The following is a 23267-nucleotide window of genomic DNA, read 5'->3' as shown; positions in this document are numbered from 1 at the left end:
CATGAAAAAGTAATATACTTAGAAAAAAAGAACACACACAAAAAACAAACCAACAAAATAAAGGACAATGCATTACATGCTGAGAATGAGTGAGTTTGGCTTGCTTAGGTGGAGGGGAAAGAGGAATTAAAAGATGGGGGAAAAAAAAAAGTCTTCAGGTGTACAGTCTATAGACTAATTTGTGCTCCAAACCTGATCTGTACTACTTAGCACAAGCAAGAGAAAGGAGTTATAAATTATGAATAACAAGAACTGCTCTCTTATGTCTTCTTAGTTTTATTCTTTCAAGCTGTTAGTGTAGGCTCTGCAAAATTGGTGAGGCTGGAATTTGCCAAGATTTATGCCTGGGTGTAGAAATACAGCCTTACTTTCAGATTAAAGCAGCTAGCAGTGGTAAATCAATACATGCAAGCCTGCAGAGCTGCCATGAGCTTGGCTCATAAATACGCATTAGCATTTATCTGAAGTTTAATTTCTCATCTTCCCAAATCATTGTCTTGATTAGCGATCATTTTTCAGTAATGAGAAAGAAAAAAAAAAAAAAGGGAGGGGGGTGGTGGATAAAAGGAATTGCCAGACTGTAGAGATAATATTCTGGACTTGTAATTTAAACCTGTTCAGAACTTTATTATTTTGCTTGCAAATGAATTATGGTTTTCAAAAACCCCTGACATCTTTCATGCTCTCATGGCTGTGTGAAACTTTATGCTTTCTAATGTTTTTTATATTCTTCCTGTGAGCCATATAAGCCATGGTAATTTATTTTCAAATATTTTTTTTTTCCAGCTTTTGATGGGGGTCTGTTTAAAATGTGGGCTTTTTTCTGTATTTTGCTGTTTATGCAGACATACTTGTGTCTGTTCTGTAGTGCTAAGATAGGACACCAATATTTGCTTTCTTAAAGTGGCACAGCTTTGTTGTATCTTATAGCTGTAAGAAGCTGTGAGCCCTTCCCTTGTCAGCTGATTTAGAGGCAAAGTGCTGCAAACTGCCCTAGAAAATTATTCTGTGTTTTATTTCACTAAGAATAACTGTGTGGTGCTGAAAAGTGGGTTAACTGAGAATTCCAAAGTCTTTATTTATGTATTTATTTAGAGGATTCTCCAAACTTTGCTTTGCTGAACTGGTGACTGAATGGTGCAGACTGGACTGGGAAGTGCAGGCTGCTTTGCAAAGCAGGATGCAAGAGGCAGACATCTTGTTTTTTTCTGCTGATGTACTGTCTACCAATCATTTTATTGCGTGAATGTCTTCGTGGGTTAATTAGTTTCTGATAATTCTGTGACTTGTTTGTGATAGTCTGATGAACAACTGAACAAATCATTTTTGTATTAAAAATCCTACTTGGTGTTTTATGCTGAAGCATTCTATCATAATTTCACTGTAAGAGTGCTTTGTATCCGTCACAACGTACTGTGGTAGAAGTAGTGTAGCATTAGTTTCTTAGCCATTCGATCTAATAATAATTTACACACATCATTTCATGTTCTATCCAACTGTAAAATATGTTCTTTGGGGAACAATGCCCCATATTTTATTTTTACAAAAACAAATGGCTGTAGTTGTCTTACACTAATTTGATCTTTAAGCTCAGTAGCATGCTGGCAGGAAGTAATGGTTTTAGTGTCATCCATCTATGCAAAAAGATGTTTGAAAGCTGAACGTGAGTCTGTGAAGTACACGGGTTTCAAAATATTTCTCACATCAGTCCTACCATAGGTAAATGGAAAAACTCCTAAGTGTGGTGGCAAAAAGAAGGTAGAAAGTATTTACTGCTAAATGTCGATTTCACAAACTGTAAAGATGATGATAAACATAATTTCCTCTTCTTAAATAACAGGTGCTTTGATTAACGCATTGCTGTGATTTATTTTTTTTTTCCCTCTTCTGTTTAGGAGGAAGAAAGCTATGGTTACTTAGACAATATTTGCACTTCAAAGTGTGTCAAAGAGGCAAATTCGTTTGTGTTTCTGATAGGTTGTTTATCCTGCTTAACCTATAAACTGTGGAGTAACAAGGCTACTGAGCTGATAGATAGCCTAGCAGATGGCTCAGAGATTACAGTAAATCACATCAGCTTGTCAGAAGTCAGGCTGGGTTACTGCAGGGACAGCATCTGTAAGAAACACCGAGTGGGATCAGTTGTCTAAGTTCCTTGCTTGAAATTTCATTTTTCTTCGCAGCGTGTAACCTCTTCCTTCTTTTAGTGTTGCTAGTACAAACACTTTTTGATTACAGTTCAAACAGATGTGTATAAATCAGCAAATTTGGGAGCGGCCTCTCGGTATCCTGGCTTTCGTAAGACTCATGCAGTTTCTCCCTGCCATTGAGTTGAGCGTTGTGATCTCACTAGCCTATGAAATCTTAAGTGGAAATTAAAGATGAAGTGACTAAATTAAGTTGAACAGCTTGCTGCTATCCTTGTGTTGAACATCACAAGTATCTAGTATTTGGTTCACTTTATGGTTATGTGAAAATTGAAGAGTGTAATTTTCAAAAGGGATTAGCATGAGTGACCTCTTCTAAATGCTGGCTAATAAAGGCATAACGCTGTGAAGGCAGGGAAGTCAAGGTGTTGCTAACTTCAGTGAAAATACCACGTATTTAGTAGTCGAAATCATGTTGCAGCTGAGCAAAGATAGGTTGATAAAGATAGGGCTTGGTAAATCTCACCCCAAAGTGTGGGTGATTATTAATCACAGTTTTGCTAAATATCTGTATTCACATCTTTAGTGAAATGACTAAGGCAACAGATGCTTGTAAATCCTTCAGAATTTACCATGCTTGTTTTTAGTTTCTGAAATTTGCATTTAATTAATTTACATTTCATTCGAAATTACATTTATTTTTAATTTTGAAATTAACAAAAAAAACCTTCACCACCCACCATGCTACTGTAAAGATTTTATACTTAGGATTTTTGGTCTCTCGTTATTTCCATTCTCCTGTTCTTATGTTCTTTTCACACAGTGCCATCAGTTGAATCCTTCTCAAGACCTGATGGAGAGGAATACCTGATGGAGTTGCAAGGGGTTATAACTCTATAAGCTATTTGAGGGGGAGGTTTCATGGATGTTTTTTAATATGATCTTGACATCACATCACAAAAGAATAACTGCCGTTCATAGAATCATGTAATAACTGGAGTTGGAAGGAATCTGTAAGTATCACTGAGTCCAACTCCTGGCTCCACACAGGACCACCCAAAAGTTAGACCATATGTCTGAGACTGCTGTTCAAATGCTTCTTGAACTCCAGCAGCTTGGGGCTGTGACCACTGCCCTGGGGAGCTGCTCTATGCCCACTGCTCTGTTGGGCATGGAGCCTCTCCCTTATCCCCAGCTGCCTCTCTTCTGACAGCTCCATGCTGTTCCCTCGGGCCCTGTCGCTGTCACAGAGAGCAGAGCTCAGTGCCACTCTCCAATAGCTTTTATGTCCTTTCTGTACTGTGATGCCTGAACAGCTCACAGGTGAGCTGTGACCACACCAGTGCAGTGTAGAGAGGGACACCCCTTCCCTTGGTTGGTGGCAATGCCATGCTTGATGCACCCCATGGTGCTCTTGGCCTTCTTGCCTGCCTGGGCACACTGGTGACTCATATGCTCAATTTGCTGAGCAAAGCCATCAAATCCATTTCTATATATTGCAAAATCCTTAACATAATGAAGAAAAAAAACCAAACAAGTAAACCTGGTGTTAGACTTTTTTCTTTTTTTTTTTATGATTTAAGATTGATGGAGAAAAAATCTCTTCAGGGAGTTGTTGGAAATCTGTTGTTTTGCCACAAACACTGGGAATGCTGCTTTAGTGTCAACTGTAATAAGTCTTAAATGTTTAAAATGTGTGGAGGCACTATAAAAGCAATTTTCCTCCATTGCACATTGTAATGCAAAAAAGCGCATTGTATGCATTGTACAGTGCTTCATACTTTTAAGATCATCAGTAAATTTTGCAAGAAAGAACATGCTAATTGAAAAACCTTTGCAAAATAGAATAAGAATAGCTGTAGGATACTAATGGCACCCTTCTTTTCCTTGACTTTTATTCAGTTTCTGTGCAATGGATGGAGATTATTCACATCTCTATAGAACAAGAGGAAGCAAACATTTCCTAATTCTAAAAGCATTTATTTCCTATCCTCACGGATCATACTCTGCTAAATCACAAAATAACTACTTCTAAGAAAACAAAATGGGTAGCTGAAAAATAATCTCAAAAACCTTCTTCCTGTGTGTCTCACTTTTCTATTCATTACAGTTTTGAAATCCTGGTTCCTTTTCAATATAAGAAATAGATACACTTGTGTAGAGCCAGAACACTATAAAACCTATTCATAAAATACTACTTTTTATCTTCCTACTTTTTATGTTACAATGAATGTTGTCCAAGAAACGAAGAAGGCATCTGTTCATACCACTCTGATAAGAATTGTATGTGTCCTTTATGCTAAGCATCTGCTTTTATAAGGACGGATAACTGCAAGGGTTGATAGCATATCTGATTTTGCATCTGATTTTGCCACTTTTATTTACATAGTGAAATCTGGAATTGTAATGTACTGAGTCTGAAGAAAAGATTGTTTATACCCAAGTAATACTGGTCTAGACTGTGCTGATGTTGGTAACCTCATCAGTAATGATGATGGTGCATGCTTCAAGTTTTCTTGACCCTGTGAAGAATTTAAAGCTGCATATAAGACTCTTGAAAAGCCGAATATTTGTGTTTTGTTTTTAATACATAGATCCTAACTTGTTTTATATATATATATATGTATATATATATATATGTGTGTGTGTGTGTGTATATTTATGTATTTTTCATGAGTGGACAAACTGTTATTTTAGAAATTTTCAAAGTGGAACAGAACAGTAGTTGGTTTCTATCATAATGAACTCTAATCTGTTTGGTTAGCTATTATTTATTTCCTGAGTAAAACAATCAAAACAGCAGTTACAGCTACTTGGATATTTTGAACTTGCCAGCTTTCTCTCTGAAGTACAGGAGAGTCAAAGGGATAAGTAATAAGAAAGAAAGGAACTATCGTTGTCAAAACCGCATTGACCATTCAATAGAAATATCACCAAAGCAAAGCTTTAGCTTTCGTTTAGTTTAGTTTAGGATTTCCTGTTTTGTGCATAATGAGATTTATGGTCTGATGCCTGAACCAGGGCACGTATAGCTGAGTTGATTAACCCAGCGCTTCAGTATTTGAAGCTGCTATAGGAGTTCTTTATGAATGAGACAAATTAGGCAAATCTAGAATAATTTTGAAGGATAACTTGTACTAAGCTACATCATTCATACCTATTAACTGTGCAAATGAAAATAAGAAAAGTATAAATGTAGTTTTTTTGTAATGTTAAATTACACACTAAAAATGGCTGACCAACTTTCAGTAGTAGGTACTCATTATAATCTGGTGAGCAAATATTTAGGTCTGGGATGGCCATACAGCAAGTGGTTCCAAAGAGTTTGTCATAGAGCAACGTGTCTTCTAGCAGCAGAAAACAAAACATGAACAAAACGTTCCTCTGATCTCTCCTTCTACACTAGGGCATAAATGTGGTGAAGAATTTTAAAATGAAAACCATATGGCTATAGTTTGTTCAGCCTGTTCTGTTCTACAAACTCTGTATTCTTCTGAATGGAATAAGTTTCTTTATCAACTTTTAATAATATAACATTTACCCATAATTAAATAGCAGGATTGTAGTAGACTGTCTCAAAGACTATTGTTTATACATTGCTTTTCTGGAATTCCCTTTATGGGAAAATAGAAGATTTTGTATGGAAAAACAAACAAAAAAGAAACAACCAACCAGAAGTGCTTGTCTTCTAAGCATAAAGAGAAGGAAGAGCATGAGTTTTGATACACCACTTTTTCTAAGGTGCAACAGAAACGGCGGTATGGGAGCCAGATATAACCTTTTGTGCTCTCAGACTGCTCTGAGTATGTTTTTTGGATCCAGGAGGAAAGATTGCTGGGGCTGATTATGTTCCCATGGCTGTTATGTTGGCTTGGAAATGCTCTGAACATTGGAGGAGAGTGAGGTATGGGAGCCAGCTGCACCAAGTTAGCTCTTGGTAGCAACTCCGTGGCTCTTTTGTCAGTTATGGAGAATTTGTTTTCTTGATACCACCTGGAGCAGAGAGGCTGAGAACTGCAACATAGGTGAGGCTTTCTCATAGACTGCTTAGGTTTCTGTTCTCTAGATCTCAGTGAAAATGAACTGGCTGGTCTTCCAAATATACTACAAGTAATAGTACAGAATAGTACAGATAGTACAATAGTACAGAATAGTACAGAATAGTACAGAACATGTACAGAACATACAGACTTGGCTATGAAGGTCCTTAGTTACATGTAAATTGTTTTTGTTTTTAAGTTCTTACTATTAAAAATAGGATACTCTGAGTTTGAGAAGGTGAAGATGCTTGCTTAAAGTTGACTATTAGGAAAAATGAGTATTTGTTACTTGTATGTATTTGGGGTCATACACAAGGATAATATTCATTCCAAGAAAAAATTACATTTTGAGTGTATGCATCTTTTTGTATTACAATTAGTATACAGCAATTTCTTTACAAATATTTCTCCCATTTGCTTTACCTGTTTGTTTTGTTTTCATTGCTAAAGTAAGGTTTATTTTGATGCAGATGCATGCAGCATCTGCAGTGTATTTTAGCATGAACTGATCTGCCTTCCCATGTGGCCCTGCTGGCTCTCTCGTGTCTTTGGGTCACCTGGCGAGGACACTGGCTGCTCACCAAAATCTTTGTGCTGAGCCAGGTCTTTGTTCCTTTCACAATTCTGCTTCATAGTGAGTTCATGTACTCAGAACCACTTGTGTGTTATGAAATATGTGCCTGGGTTTACCACCTGATTCTGACTCTTAAAAAGAAAGCATTTTGCGAAGGGCACTGGTAAGGTGCTAAGTTCTAAAATACAATTTAAAATAAACACAAAAGTGTTGCAGCATTGTTTCTGCATTGTGGAGGCCTTCTGACAATGCTATAGTAACACAGGGGAGAACAGCAGTGTCTCTAGGAATGCTCTTTCTACACCAGGACTGGGCTTCTACAAAGAAAGAAATGGCATAGCCTGTCTTCATCACGGGTTGGAGGAGTTAAGCAGCTCTAAATGGCAAGGGCTTTCCAGATGAGCAGGGATTCTTTTGGTGTGTTAGGGTCCAAGTCAAAGCCAGGTGGTAGAAAAACCTTCACAGTTGGAAAGTACTGTAAAAGGAAATAGTGAGCTTGATGGAATGAGGTGTGTTAAGCTGTAGACAAAGGTTTAAACAATTCCAGACAATCCCTGTCTAGCTTTTCAAAGCCTGTTCTTACTGTACCTCCCCTAATGCACACACAGATAAGTTCTTTCAACACTCGAAGTAGCACTTGTGGCAGAGCCTTCGAGCTGCTTTGTTCCCATTTCTTGCCATGCTCCTCATGGCACCTTTTTGCCCTCATGTCACAAGTGCATTCATTGTGCTAGCAAATGTACAAAGGGAGAAGTATAAACACTCATTCAGTTTGATTGGTGTACAGTGTTTTAAAGACCCTTTTCTTTTATCCTCTATCATTGAGGTTGCCAAAATTATACTTCAGAGATGTTTTAAGTAGCCATAAAAGTGTTCCTAGCTATATGTAATAGATCTTGTTAGTTGTGTACTGCCTTTGATCATATTACTGAACAATGCAATTTTTTTAAAGTACATATAGATTTTTTGCTTCAAGCTTTCCACTTTAGAAGTATCTAAGTCAAAGGTGTGTTGCCATATTTTGAGGTTCACGTTGCTTAGCAGTAAATGTTAGGGCATATGGGCTGGTGGACTTATCCTTTCATTTCTGTGCAGAGTTTGTGATAAGCAGAGGTGAACATTGTCCTGTGAAGTAGCAATACTGCATATCTCCCTAATTTGGCTTTCAGACAAATCTGTCCTTGGTATCCAAATATACAGTTGTCATGATCTTCTGTACAATAGATAGCTATTACATCAGTATTCAGCTTGTTATTGAACGTAGCCCCTTTAGTCTCATAATCAATTCACCCTGTCAATTATTTGCCTGAGTTTTACCTGTGTCCTATTGTCCTTAATACATTAATTGATGCTAGTACAAGTGCAGTACTTAAGAAAATGAGAAAAGAGATGCAAATCTGAAGACATCTTTCTATCTTCAAAACTTTGTTGCTGTTGTTGGTTTGTTGCCCTGCTTTCAGCAACAATTCTCGTCAAGCATGCAGGAGGGCTCTGGAGTAGCAGGGCAGCAGCACCAGTGGAGATGTGCTCAAGCTCTGAGGGGAGTGGCAAGTCCTCTAACATTAGTTTGGAGCATGATTTTAATGTGTTCTGTAGATCACTGATTTCTGATAGATCTGAATTGCAGTTGCGCTAGCAAATGAGTGAATGCAGGAACCTATATTAGCAATAATATTAGGATTGCAGAATTTAGGAGGAAGGAAGTAGATGTTCATGATAGTCATCATTTGAAGGAAGCAATTACGAGGAACTGTAAAGAGTAATTTCCCCTGTTATGAGACCACATGTTGGAAGCAAGGAAAGTGTTCTCCTCAGGTTAAGCTCAGGTGGAGCAAACTGCGTTTCTGTGCTTCATGAGGAGTGGAGAGCTATTGCCTGGAAAGAGTATTTACTGGGAACATCACAGGAAAAACCCTGGTGATGCGTGCCACTGTTACATTGTTTCTCTGGTGCATTCCCAGACTCGCACTACTGACGTTTCTTGGCTGCCTTCCATGGCAGCTGGTTCTCTGCAAGAGCTGTGTTACCCAGGACAGTGAATTAGATCGCCAGTGGTCTTGTACATAGGAAGGCTGGGATGGGTTTAAGGAACAGACATGCAGATGTATTTAGGTGCTGTTGGCATCAGTATCTGGGCCAGCGCTGTCCAAAGCCAGTCCCTGATTCCCCTCAGTCACCAAATTGGTAGAGGACTACAGCTGTTTTATTTATACAGATACTGAATAGTGTATTCTTCACTATCACTTTCTATGCTTTCAAGACCTGAAACATTAGCAGAGATGACCCTTCATTTTGTTAGTTGTTTGCATGTATGTTTTCCTCAAAGGTTCTGTAACTTTTGCATTAAGACAGTGGGAAAGCTGGTAGGATATGGAGAATGCTAGCGTCAGATCTAGTGCTGAGGCGCAAGAATTTAGCAAATCTTGAAGATCACTCTTTCTGTGTTTGTAAACACAAGCCTCTCTTGTGTTTACAACGCATACATCTACTCTGTGCTCACAGGAAAAGTTCAGAAATTTGAACTCACAGGGTATAAACCTCTCATATGGAATGACTACTAATAAGGAAATATGTGCTACAGTTATTAGGGAACATTTCTGTTGCTTTACTACATCTTCCAGATATATTTAAGCATATACAGTTTTTCATAGACTCTTGTACATTTTTAGGCTATAGATGGATAGTTCTGTCAGTGTAGATGTTCACAGTTCCAAATACAATAAGGACACTAATGTCTAGTCGATAGTGCTACTGATTTACTCCACTGCAGCCAAAAGAAGTCATACGATAACTCATTGGCCTGAAACTCATCGTGAAGACTGAAGAATATACTTAATTGTTCTTTAGGAGGGAAGCACTTTATAGATAGGCTTTCCCCTTAAATAACTAACTTTACAAGTAAACAGCTATTTGAACACTCTTATGTATCTAAGCATAATTTTATTTATTGGACTTCTTGCGTATTTTGAAGAACCTTTAAGACTACTACAGCTTCTGCAGAAATTCAGTCAGTCATCTGTTGAAATAATGTCTTTTGGAAGCACTATTCAGTAACTGCCACTCTGATGGATTTATATTTAGCAAGTGAGCTGGCGAAACTTCATTCTTCCCCAAATTCCACTTTCTTCTGCTGATAATGTTTCTAATACTTATCAGTTCATTTTTGGTTCTTGTACAGTGACAGAGAACCTCTTGGCACACAATGCACAGGTATACCTACTGATGTAATGTTACCTTGTGTTTGCTCATGTGAAAATAAAGTCATGTTTCATCATTCCTCTCTTATATACTAACCAGATCGCATCAAATGTAGTTCAAAACAAACAAAGGAGCTTGTGGTAAGGAACTTGGGAATCTCTGCTCAGTTTCTGATTCAGATGCTGCTTTGCTCTGTAATGAGTGTCTCTGAGCTGCATTTTTATTTTTTTTACTTTTTAATAAAAAATGGGATATGATTTCCAATGCAAGTTGCAAGTTTTCACCAAATGCAACAAGTTCAACTCAAAGTCAAAGTCAAAAGAGCTATTAGTGGCAAACTTTGCAGGGTGCTTCAAAAGCAGCAGTCATTCCCATAGCTGAGATTTCTGTCTGTCTTTTTATTTAATTTTGTCTTATTTCTCTTGATGCTCACCTTTGGGCTGCAAAGAAGATTGCTGCCTGGGCTGCCAAGCTATTGAAAAGATGCAAACAGGCAATGAATATCTTTTTCTTTACAAAAAGAAAATTGAAACTTTCCTGATGGATGTTTTGCTTTTAGTTAAAATTGTTAACATTTCAATTTTCCATTTTAAACATACAGAAAATTCTTTATCAGCTCTGCTGATCAGCTTTTAGAAATCTGATTCATACATATCAGTTTTCTGGAAGAGAGGTTTCATTGGTTTGGGTTTGAATCAGCAATTAAAATAAATAAATAAATAAACATTCAATATATATTTAAAATATATATATTTTTTGAACCTTATTATCAAGACTAGCGCTGACGAGGTCATTTCTTGTCTGCTTTATTTGGTACTTATACTGACTGGGTGAGCTTATCCCTAAAATATGGTTCCTCGTGCCTACCAGGATTTTACCAGAATAGTATGTTTTGTTTAAAGCACTTTTTCTTTCACTTGTTTTATGATTCTCGTGTGCTACTGGGAACTCAGGGAAGTTGCCCATCTCTGAAGGTGCTCAAGGCCAGGTTGGATGGGGCCCTGAGCAGCCCAGTTTGGTAGGTGGCAACCAGTTCATGGCAGGGGGTTGGGACTGCATGATTTTTAAGGTCCCTTCCAAACCAATGTATTCTGTGATTCTGTGTGAGGAGAGCATGATCACACTTGAAATAGTTGATCATTTTTGTTGCTTCTGTCTACATATGACTTTTCATTAAATAAATATACAGTTTATATACTATTGCAACTTATTGAAGGTAAACATAATAAAACAATTTGAATGGGAGGTTTGCTGTAATAGAATGGGTTTTTTTCTTCCTTACATGTTTTTTTACGTATTTATAATACTTTCTAGGTATGGGAAAATTGTATCCACGAAGGCTATTTTGGATAAGACAACGAACAAGTGCAAAGGTATGTTTGCTTTTTTTACATTCACCTGGTTAATCGATTGATTTTATAAAATTGACTATTTAATAATTGACCAGCAGTTTGATTTCATAAAATAAACCAATGCAGTATTTTAAGTGCTTTTGATTTCTTTTCTTTAGTGATGCTCATAAAGCAGGCTTATTGTTGCCCATGGTCAGCATACTCAGTACATTTGTTTCCAACGGAGCTGGCAGTCCGCCTGTGTCAGTGGTGCAGCCAGCCCTGGGTGAAGCGGACACGCACACTGCTGGCTGCCAATTGGCCTCTGTTTGAAACACTAAAATGGAGTTAAAAGCAGCTTTTCTCCACTGGCCTGGAGAAAGCAGGGAAGCTTGCAGCAGATCATTCGATTGTACTAAGCGTCTGAAAAAAATGTATATTGTGGAAATCAGCTCCACTAATCTGAACAGTTTAAAGCAGCAGTTAATTACACGTTCCAGTAGTGTAATTATGTTTAGCTATATGCTAGTCAGTGTGTTGGGAGCAAAGAGGGGGTTCATTTTCACCTAAGTAATTGCAGCTGGAAAAAATACAAAACCTCCTTCAGATAAGTTGGGTATGTCCATTCAGTGATCTGCAGCACTCACTGCAATTATAGTGACATGTAATCTCATATCCCAGCGGTGTGCATGGTGAGAGGTGTGGCAGCAGACACTGAAATATCAGATTGTAGACTACTTTTTTTTTTTTTTTTTTTTTTTTTTTACAGTTAAGAGTATAATTTCTAAACAAATTAAAGAATTGAGTCAGATCATTTAGCAATGGTAGTGAGTGTAAAGCTCATGAAAGAGCGTAAAGCTGATAGATAGAGGTGGGAGACAAGAATTTATTGTTAATCAACTCTTGTTTTTTGTGGAAGAATTGGAAACAGTGCAGTGGTGCAGCTCCTGTACATAGCTACCTGGGTCCCCGTCTTAAGCTGTTAATGAGGGACTGACAGTGCAGAAACCAAAATTTCTAAATTTTTTTCCTCAGCTTATATGTAGATGTCATCCATGCACGTTGTGACTAGGAAATAGTAATTGCCCTTTTCAGTTATTTCTGTCCATTAATACTGATGACAGCAGCTAACTGATTTAAGTCTGCCCATTCCCTCTGCCAGCAATACTGTTTCTGATCCTATCTCTTCAAAGATTTATACACAGAAATTCTCACGTTAATATTTTAAGATGTTTTAGCTGACTTTTCCAATACAGATTTGAAATCTCACCAGTGTGAAGCAGTAACTAATGTCTACTGTAACAGTGTACGGCAAGTTGAATCTATGGGGAAGCTCCCTCCAAGCCTTCAGAGTTACAGTGGGAATATGAGTAGACAGAATGCAGAGATGTAACTGGAATTTAATCAAGAGATTGACAGAATCTCTGGCTCTTGCCAAAAAAGCATACCATGGCATTTAAACTAACTTCAACTAACTAACTGCAGTGAGCAATTGAGCTTACGTATCATCGAAAAGATGGCAAAGCCAGCTCTGATGGCAAGCTTGGTATCAGTATGTAACTCCATCTATATTGCACCCTGCATTGTGGTGGTAGTGATAACCTATGCTAGTGTGGGTATGGAAAACTAGTCCTGCTTTGGCAGCCCAAAACTTGATATGAGCTAATTCATTCTGTTTCATGTCAAAATTTAACAGTCCACAACACCACATGTTACACAGAACAATATGCTGCTTTCTTCAGTTTCTTGGCAGGTTATATAAGCTTGCTGTGATGTACAAGGCTGCTCTAGTTGTTTTTTCCCAAGTTAAGGACTTTAAAGCTGGCTCAGTAATATCTTTGCACAACCTTTTTGTTGTCAGTATGGACATATTGTAAGAGGATACTGTTACCATCTGAAGAAATTATTGAATTTTCTACTCCTCTACAGTTTTTTGGTTTTTGTTTTTATCCCTGTTTAGACATTGGAGAGGGATTTTTTAGTATGGTTTAATGGCGGGAAGGAGGGGGAGCTGAAAAATATAGAATGAGGCTTGCAATAAGGGAAGCAGCCTCCAAACTCCAATAACCTTTTGGGGATTAAAAACCCCAGTCTGTAGTCACCAAGGCACATTGCTGTCCAAATACATTGGAATCTATTAACTGTATATTGTTGTTCAGAATAAGAAAAAAAAAAAGTTGCATATATATATATGTGTATGGAAATTGTTACAATTAACTTCAGTTTTATATTAACACTGAAATATTCCATCATGTGACATAGAAAAATTATTTTACTTACATTCTAGTTTCAGTAATGATAGGAAAAAATCATTTGATATCACTGAAGGTAGGTTTTCACTCACTTTCTACTTTAACTGTCCTTTATGTACATACAGTGAAGTAACTGGATTATGGTGCAGTAGATATGCATCTATTAAACTAACCTATTCTCCCAGTTCTGAGTAAATGACCTGGAACCTGCAGGCTTATTGGTCACTTATTCAAACCAGACCAAGAATGTGGTTCAGAAAAATTAACAGATCATGCTTTCCTTGGTGAACTCTATGAAATGAATTTATGATGTCACATTTGCTCTTCTTGGTTATGTACCAGATAACACAAAACAAAGCACCATACTATTTCTGAGATTTGGATAAAATCCTGATAGTTAGTGAGCGTGGAAATTGATTTATTCCACTGCAGTAGGTCTCCATCATCACAAGATGGAAAGACTTGGGTAGAGTTTTTTTTTTTTTTTTCTGGGAACTACATGAAGAACCAACAAAGAAATTGTGTTAAATAACCATGCTCATAACCGTGCTCGTAGCATATGAAGTCTTTGATTAAAAGCTGATTACTACCTTGTTGATGAAATATGCAATCTGAAGAGAAACCAGAGTTTTTTACATTTCAGGTTATGGCTTTGTTGACTTCGACAGCCCAGCAGCTGCTCAGAAGGCAGTTTCTGCTCTAAAAGCTAGTGGAGTCCAGGCACAAATGGCAAAGGTGAGTTAAATTAAATGGTTAACTCTTGCAGTGGTTTATGAAGAACAAGCTTATACCTTAGGAGAGCATTGGCAGTGTGAATTCTCAGGTTGCAAGACCTTTATGGTGAACACAGTTCTCAAGCCATTAGATAATGTAATGGGATTTTCAGCTGGCATATATCCCAAGTGAGCTCAACTAACGAAATAAAGAAAAAAGAGTCTGGTAAATTCTCCAAATGTGTTTGGTTGCATTTGTCGCTATTCTAATTTATACTGCCTTTCCATTGGCTTAATGAAAAGAAAGATCAGGAATATTATTATTATTATTAGCAATAAAAACTACAGAATGCTTAATGGGTTAAATTCATCACGCTAATTTCTGGACAAATTGGTTAGCTTCAACAGCTTCCAGCAGACAGGTATGAGAGATTCTATACATCATCTAATTGCCGTTACTGAGGCTAACAGCCTTGCAATTTGGGGATGAATTCTTAAGAGCAACAAAGCAAAATTTAACCTAGGGACTTTGTTTGCAGCATTTTTAATGTATTTTGCATTAATAAAAGAGAAATATAAATCTGTGCTAAGATTTTCTTGATATTCCTAACCAACTCTTTGACAACCTATTCTGCATCAGGGCAAAATCAAATATTACTAAAATTAAAGAAATATGATCTTTTTACTGATCTCTGGTCTCTGCATTGAATTATTACTTAACATGGCCTTCAGAGCTCTATCTCCACAAGATAAGCTTTGTAAATCTATAAAATCAGGGGGATGATACATTAATAATGGTTTTGTCATATGGTGGTATTAGGTCAGATGGCCAATTTCCAACATGACGCCATAGCTACCACTACAAATTTATTCAATTAAGAAAATATTTCCAACATGATCTGTTCATGTAATTTGTGGTGCCTCTTAAAGTAGATCTTTAGAGTTTGAAAATTATATTCTAATTAAGTAAAAATATTCCAGTAATTAAACAGTAAACTCAGAGCCTTTTTTAATTTTAATAGTTCATAGCAGATCTAGCAAATCTTTTGCAGTTCTCCATTAGGTGCAGATTTTTTTTGGATGAGATATTTTCCACAGCTTCTCAGCTGAGGAGAACAGTTAAGCTAACAACATAAAATGTCTTTGGATGAGTTCCAGGGTTACAAAATGGAAACCATATGTTTCATGCTTAATGCATGTTTCACTGCAGCCATGATACAAACATACATGCTTACCAAAAAACACCGGACTTTTTTCTTTTTATAGTTTTTTTATCTATGTTTAATAAATAACTTTTAATATTTAGCTTTTAGGTAATCACTTCAATATATACACTAGATTTTTCAAGACCTCTGTCTGCCATCTTACAAATACAATATGTAGGTAGGAGAAAAGAAAGTAAATTCGTTTTGCTAATAAAGAATTTTAGCTTATCTAATTGTCTGAGTAGGTGAAGCTTTATTTATTTTCTCTGGCAATCTAATGAATAGTTTCCTAGTTTTTTCCATACATTTTTTTTTAATCGTTTCATCTGCTAGTTAGTTGCAAAATTCTAATATTTCTTTCTGTTAGCATTAATGAAAAAGCATGTGTCGTGATACTTGACCATTTTGATCTATTTTCTGACACTTTGAGTCTGTCAATCCTGCTGACTTGTGGGAAATCTATAACTATAAAGTTGGCATCAGAGTGAAAATTGTTCATCTACTTTTTAGCACGATAAGAGTGATTGAATTATAAATTTAGAAAAAAGAGAGAGAAAAACAAAGAAAAGCAGCAACAATAAGTAGTGCTACAACAAACAGTTGTAAGTGATGGAGAGTTTAAGTGCTTTGATTTGTTGTCTATATACTTTGAGCCATTGAAATTTTGGCTAGGGTGGGGTGGACAGACAGTGCTGCTCTCCTTTTGTCTGAAAAATCGTATCTCTACTTGAATGTGCCAAACAGAGAATCACCATCCACTTCCAGTTGTTTTGGCAAGATCTAAGATCAGACTCTTCATATGCATTATACTGTAAGAAAGTTTACTTGCGGTTATGTATTTGATATTACCCTTTGTGCACTACAAAGCCAGTATTATAAAGCGGTCATGTTGCAGTGAAACCGTTTATTCTGGCATTAGCCTGAATGTCACACTGAAAGATCTGGAGAACATTTTGCCAGCTGCGTGCTGATGGATTTCCTTACTGACCAGTGCAGCTGCTTCAGTCACAAAGAGATGTGTGCCTGTCAGCTCGGTTTGGAAAACATCACTGCGCTGTGCCCATGGCCATCAGTAGCTCCACTACTACCTAGCATTTCACATCTTCCTCTTGGATCACAAATGAAATGGAAGGAAAAAAATTACTGTTGAAGCCTGAATCTGACTGCAATGAATTCCTTTTTGCAGTTTCATACTGTAACTATATACAGATATATTAAAAAGTTTTTCTTTTCAACAAGGTCATCTACAAATCCCAGTTTAGTAGAAACTGTCTGGATTGTACTTATCAAAACTTCTGTTGTTTGCTTTGTAGAGATAACTTCAAATATTGACTCTGAACTTTTTCTATGCTCTGGGTAAGCTCATGCTGTACTCTGCTGTCTGCTTCCAATCTGATCTGACTTTTGGCTCTCACTGAGCGGACTTGGAGGGCTTGGGGCCTGACATGCAGCTTCAGGCCACATTCTGAGATGAGGGTCATTGTGGGGAGCTGGCCATGTTCTGAGAGATGTCATGTTGATAGTGCAGATTAAGGAGCCGAGTGTTAGAGCATTGCTCAAGAAACATTGTGTCTTCAATTATTCTGCCCTTTCAGAGATCTGGATGTGAAAAACTTTACTAAGATAGTTACACTTAAGCAACTTGGGAAGATCTTTGCTGTGTGCTGGTTAAATGTATCTTCTGGTGACAGCTAAAATTGAAATTCCTGTTGGAAAGGCAATTCTGCTGAGAGCTGATGGAAGATATTTTTGCAGTACAAGGGGATGAGAGTAGACTTTTGACTGAAAATTAAAATGGTGGTGATGAGCAATTCCCCTTTTCCTCATATTCATTGGAGTATTTCCAGCATTCAGTCTTACTGATTTCTTTTCCAGTATGTAGCAGCACCCATGAGAGGGGATGAAGAGATGATGTATTGGTAGGCAGTTTGTTTCAGGACGCAGTTCAAAAACAATGGCTTATTTCCTACTCTAGAGATGACGTATGGAAGAGCAGATGCATGTCTTGCAAGAGTTCTGTTATTTCTAAGCTAGTTAGAAACTAAGTTTCTAAGTCAGTTTTGGTTTATTTTGGTTCATTAGAATTTCTTCTTGAAGTTTCTTTTATTAGTTTATTGTTCTTGCTCCTCAAGGAAGGCTTCAATAATAAACCAGTAATTAGTTCAGAAATTATGATTTTTCATAGCCATGCTTTCTTAAATAACAGTAGTAGCATTGAAGAGTTCTCCCCATTTTCATAGTTAGGTTTCTTCTTTTATTGAAACTGTGCTTATGAGTAACTTCACTTTGATGAACTGATGAAAAAATGGGTTCTGAGATTTTTTCAGCAATCTCCTGTTACTAAAGAATGACGAAAGAAAAAGATTATAATTATTTTTGTTAAAAGCCTTTGCAGTTGTTTGAATTCTGTAAAGGGATGTGAAGTTTGAGCACATGCCAACTTGAATACAATACTGCTTAGAAGAAAATTCTGTATGGTATTTTAAAAATGAGACCATTAGAGTAACAAGTCATGTATTGAAAACTAGTGAGGATGCTTGGAAATGTTTGACTGAATCCCGAGTCTTTATGAGTTTGAGAGAGACCTCTGAAAATATATAGCCCAGGATATACTTGAAATGCTGCTTTTGTAGGATTTACTCAACTCAAATTTCCTTGTACCTTGCATTTTTTCCTAAATAAACACATGCCCAAATACTTGTTTCAATAGGATCAGTACAGACAATATTGTAAAAAAACACTACTGATCTGTGTTAGAAAAGTTGTTATGGTTGCTACAAGGGTGAATGCTTATTATTTGAGAATTTTCTCTTCTCTCCCCACCCAAAGGTATAATCAATGAAATAATTGTAGGATTATGTGCTGCTCAGAGCAAATAGCAAATTACATGGTATAGGAGGGTAGGTGCATATGGAAAATCTACTTGGCATATTGGTATGTTGGCATTTTGAATGGAGATTTTAAAACCTGAGAACCTTTAATGAGTGTTTTAGAGTTAATAAAGTCTGAAAGTTACAGAGATATGAGTAACCCAATTTCTTGTAAATTCTTGATCTTGAATGTGACATACAGCATTTGTGTCAGTGTTAGGAGATTTTGTCCCATTAAATGCTATTCAGCTGTGTTTAGCTCTCTGCTCCAAAGTAACTGTGTTTCAAATGGTTGCAAAAGTGACTCTCTTATAAGGAAAATCAAATTCAGTTCCTATTTTTCTTAAGTAAACCACTATGTAAGTGTAGAGGGTAAAAAAAAAAAAAGAACTGAATAAAAAAGTTTTATAAAAAGCATAGTTTTTGACATAGCTTTGTGTCCAGCAAACTTAATTCAAGAGTATGATTGTGTTTGCAGCCTAGATAAAGCCACATGAGAATATCTGTATCATGCTGATGACATCAAAGAGGTATTATGAGTTAGCTAGGATAGCAGCTTGGCTGTGGCAGCTCATAGCTCATTGAGTGATATGTAACATACTTGACATGACAGTTAGCCTTGCATAGGCATATTGTCTAGCTCAGGATGGGTATATTGATTCCTGAGATAATATAGTGAAAGGCTTATAGCTATTAAATTTGTGTCACATATGAAGTTACTCCTGTAGCAGAGATTTTGTCATGTTTTTTGGGTATCACTGAAGCCATTCGCATACAGTCCAGTGCTCTTGCAAATGTATTTCAACCTGGTCCTTAATACTACAGGGGTCTCCTCCATTCAATGTAATGTAACCATCTGAATCCAATGCAATTCCTACAGACTCAATGAGACAGTTAGCCTAGATTTTCTCAAAGGCTTCATCTTCTTTCCTGCCCTCTCTATTCTCTGTCTGTGTTCATGAGCTTTTTAGTGCTTCTCTGTGTACAACTTTGCTATGCTGTTAGAGTGATATTCAGTCTTTTTTATTTTTGTATTTTCCATTTTTTTGTTGTTTTCTCTATTATTATTTTTTTCTCCCCTTACAGAAGCACAAACTTATTTTTGGATAACTTGTGTCACTTCTAACAGAATTCATGAAAGTAATCCATGGACTTAGAGGATTTCTGAGGACAATGACATTTGTTAATTTGAGCCAAGGATTGTTGTTCCATTTACTAATGTGCATTTTTGGAGGAAGAGTCATTATTTATCCATTGAAAGATTTCCCCACAGTCACACATTATTAGGGGTTAGGGCTTCAGATGCAAAATTTTGTAATTTCTTCTTTAAAGTCTTCACTTCCTTCCTTCCACTAGAACAAGTAAATATGCTTATGCTTATTGCATTAGATCTCATATTAACAAATCATTTCCCTTATTTCAAGCACGCACAACTTTCCCTTATTGCAGGAATGCACAAAAAACAGGCAAACCTTTGGAGCATTTTCTTAGTTGTGTTAGAAAATCCCCAGTGGTAACAGTGCAAAATAAGTTTTGTCAACATATACTGACTATCCCATCAGTCTAGAGAAACTGTTCATATTTTCTGGAGAAGTCTCTTGACCCTCAAAACAATGCACCAAATTTTCTCATAAATGTAGAAGTGTTTTTAATGTGTTATATATGTTTGCCCTTTGTCTGATTTCATGTTGGTGCACCAGAATTCAGAGGTAACACAAATTTGTCACCTTTATATTCTTTACTAATGGTTGAAAGGCAGAACTGTGAAGCACTCCCTGTAGGTTGGTAGCTACATCTTTGCTTCCAGTTAAGTCTGATGCAAGAGCACTTTTGCATTCAAACTTGAGATGCCTTTTTTTTCCAAAGATGTTTGGAAAAGTTGAACTGTCACTCTAAATAAAAGTGTGAATTGCACAGCAGCTATGCTTTTTGAGGAAGAAAAGGCCTGCTTAGTCACTTGTCCTCATCTCTTGAACAGAAGTCAGGGCTGTTTTGCAGCTATTAAACATAATGCATTAAAGGTAGTCTTTCATGTCACTGATGAGGAAAATGGTTTTTAGTTAGCAAGAATGAGAAACAGCTAACTTGTATGACTTTTAATAATGTATTACTCTTTGTACTTGTCTTCACTGTGGCAACCTTCTGGAGAATTAAATCAGGTTTTTGTTCCTGCAGAGTAAAGTAAGAAAATAAACTTAGGTTACCATGGTATCTTGTGTGCTTAATCCAACTAGCAAAGGTGGGCATACTGCAGTAGTCTTTATTCTGCATCTGGGTTTCTGACTGCCAAAGAACAAATGAAAGGCAAAGAGGAGACAACTCAAGCAGATTTCTACAGCAGTTTTTAGCAACTCTTTGGTAAGAGAAGTTTCGTTTTAACCTGATTTGTGGTACCTTCTGTAGGCAATAGTCTTAAATCCTATGGTTATAGACTGTGTTAAGTAAATATGATCAGTTTCTCGCCATTTCTCTACCTAAAATTCAGTTAGCAACAATAGGAAGCTGTAAGGTAGCCATTTATTTAAAATGTGGATAGTGGACATTTCTGCAAATTCCGTGTTCTTAAAAATCATTCTACAATAAATTGAAAGTAAGCCAAATTTTGCAAAACATCTGTCATTTCAGGAATTGCATTTGCATTAAATAAGACAGTTAGCAGCCACTTCCCTTGAGTACACAGCTTCAGCTCACAAAAGTCTTACCTCATCTGCCAAGCAGTGCTGTGATTTGTTCAGCCCTGGCTTGAATGCCCTGTTAGAATCATAGAATCATAGAATGGCCTGTGTTGAAAAGGACAGTAATGATCATCTAGCTAGGAGCCTTGGTAGGCTCATTTAAACTTTCTGCTGGAAACGGTGGCATCTGTGAGCAATATCCAGCACTGCCAGGGGGCACTTTGGTGCCCTTGGAGGAATGGGTGCAAGCAAGAATTGTGAGGAGTAATAAAAAGGGAACATGTGGTTGCAGGGTTTAATTGCAGACTTGCACACAGTGTTTGTTATAGTTAAACATTACTTTTCAGACTTCCTATTCATAATAGAGATGTACCTATGAAAATGAATTAAAATGCCTAGCATATTAATCCTATGCATTTATTCTGGAATTCTGGATAAGAAGTGAAGATTGTAGTAGTGATTTTTCCAACGAATTGTCTTGTTAGCAGTCTGTGGTCAGATAGTATTAAAACAGTGGCTGAAACAGGCATATTTCAGTGAAACACAGGCCAATTGTAAATGTTAAAGCGGTTTCTATAAGAAGGCAGATGAGCATTTAATCCCTTCCCTATCAGCTGGAGGATCTTCCATGCTGTGAGCAGTTCCTAGTCACATGTTTCTGAATGGCTATGTGTTATCTGTGACCTTACACAGAGCAAGAGAAAACAGATGTCTTATCGTTTTGCCAAGTTTCTTGCTTGCAATTTAGGAACAATTCCACACGCACAGCGAGGTTCTTGTTAATTTGTTTCAGATGATGGCAGAACCTTTCGCATTATGTAGGACTCCTGATCACCACTTTTCTACAGAAGTGAACATTAGTGGTTGACCATTTCTCTCTCTTTTATGAGAAACAGCATACCTTGTAGTCAGCTTATTAAGCCAGCTCTGCAAGTGCTACTTGGGGATAACAAGTTCATTGAGCTGAAGAAGCACTGTTCTGAAGTTCTGAAGGCACAGCTAAAGGTATTTGGTGAGAGAAGACCGATAGAAACTTGCTGACACCAATGGCCAAAAACAAGACTTCCTAGTTTCCTCAGTAATGTGTGCTCTCATGGTGGCCCACAAATCCCGACATTGCCCATAATCTGCAGTGACCTGAGCACTTTCAGTGTCTTTCAGAACCCACTGAAGACCCTCCATGAGATACAAAGAGTCAAGCAATTTTCCTAAATCGTTTAGAAAAAAAGAGAAATTCCAGTGGTTCACTGGTTTATATTCTAGTTTGTTATCCTGAGTAGGAATCTCTCCAGTGACTTTAGTTATTCTTTGTGATCATTCTCCTAATGTTGTACAAATGATTTCATGAGATTTAACTTTTCTAAGGTAAAAGCTGATGATTATATGGTTTCATGGACTTTAACCACAGAAGAATTTACCTTTGAGAGCTCTTGCAATGATTGCTGTCTATAGGCAGGGTTTGAGTTAGATGCTTATTTTTGCAGGTATTTCATTGCACCCATTTGCTGAATTACAGAAAGTCAGATATCTATGGAGTTAATATTCTTTTCTAACACAGAACTGTAATAACTGTAAACCAAGTTATGGTGGGGCAGATTTCAGTAAGGAAGGAAGTCACAAAACTTAATGTATTAAACTGCTGTTTGTCAGAGACAGACAGAGGGATGAGTGAAAAAGTTTGTCTCTCTCCAAACTTCCTGAATTTTTAACTGTTTAACCATTTTCTGTGCCAAATCCTTATATAAAAGCAAACATCTGTTTGTACAGTGCCTTTTGTGTTAGACAGGATAAAGTTGGATGGGGAGTCCTGGTTGTGGCTGCCATTTGGAAGTCAACTTGGAAATCCAGTGTGTTCTAAGGGAGAGGAAATGACTTACTTCTTATAGTCTCCCCACACTTACCCAGATAGCTGTTTTAAGATTCAATCTTATGGAGGTGACAGAAGCTACATGATGACATGAGAAATTAATGTAGAAGAGGAGGTGTTTTGCTAATGCTAATTAGAGGAGTATGATATTAGAGGATTGAGTTAGAATTATACCTATTAGAGGATGCTAATAGGTATAATTTTTCTACTTCCAAACTGCATAAAATTCCAGATATATTGTACAAAGGAGTTTGGTCTTCCTTTATGTCCGCCCCAGTGGTATTATCTCAGTATCATAAAACAGCCATTTTGAGTACCAATGGCAGTCTTTTTTTTTTTTTTTTTTTTTTTTTTTTTTTCCTCCCTTCTTCCCAGCAAAATTAAGAAGTGGATTA

At 37.0% G+C, this 23267-nt stretch overlaps 1 protein-coding gene across 4 annotated transcripts in view; it reads left to right on the top strand.

Moving 5' to 3' along the window:
* The window catches only part of RBMS1 (RNA binding motif single stranded interacting protein 1), a 138129-nt gene that overhangs the window by 91617 nt on the left and 23245 nt on the right, over positions 1-23267 (top strand). For all 4 annotated transcript variants that reach the window (XM_042874461.1, XM_042874462.1, XM_042874460.1 and 1 more), the window contains exons 3-4: positions 11274-11332; positions 14186-14277. In XM_042874461.1, coding sequence (XP_042730395.1) covers positions 11274-11332; positions 14186-14277 — 151 coding nt within the window. The remainder of the gene's footprint in view (positions 1-11273; positions 11333-14185; positions 14278-23267) is intronic.

This window comes from Lagopus leucura, unplaced genomic scaffold (assembly GCF_019238085.1).
Source record: "Lagopus leucura isolate 7727_CA_CO unplaced genomic scaffold, USGS_WTPT01 Super-Scaffold_100012, whole genome shotgun sequence".
Taxonomy (NCBI): Eukaryota; Metazoa; Chordata; class Aves; order Galliformes; family Phasianidae; genus Lagopus; species Lagopus leucura.
Note: the sequence above shows the minus strand (reverse complement) of the source record. Positions and strands in the feature narration are given on the sequence as shown.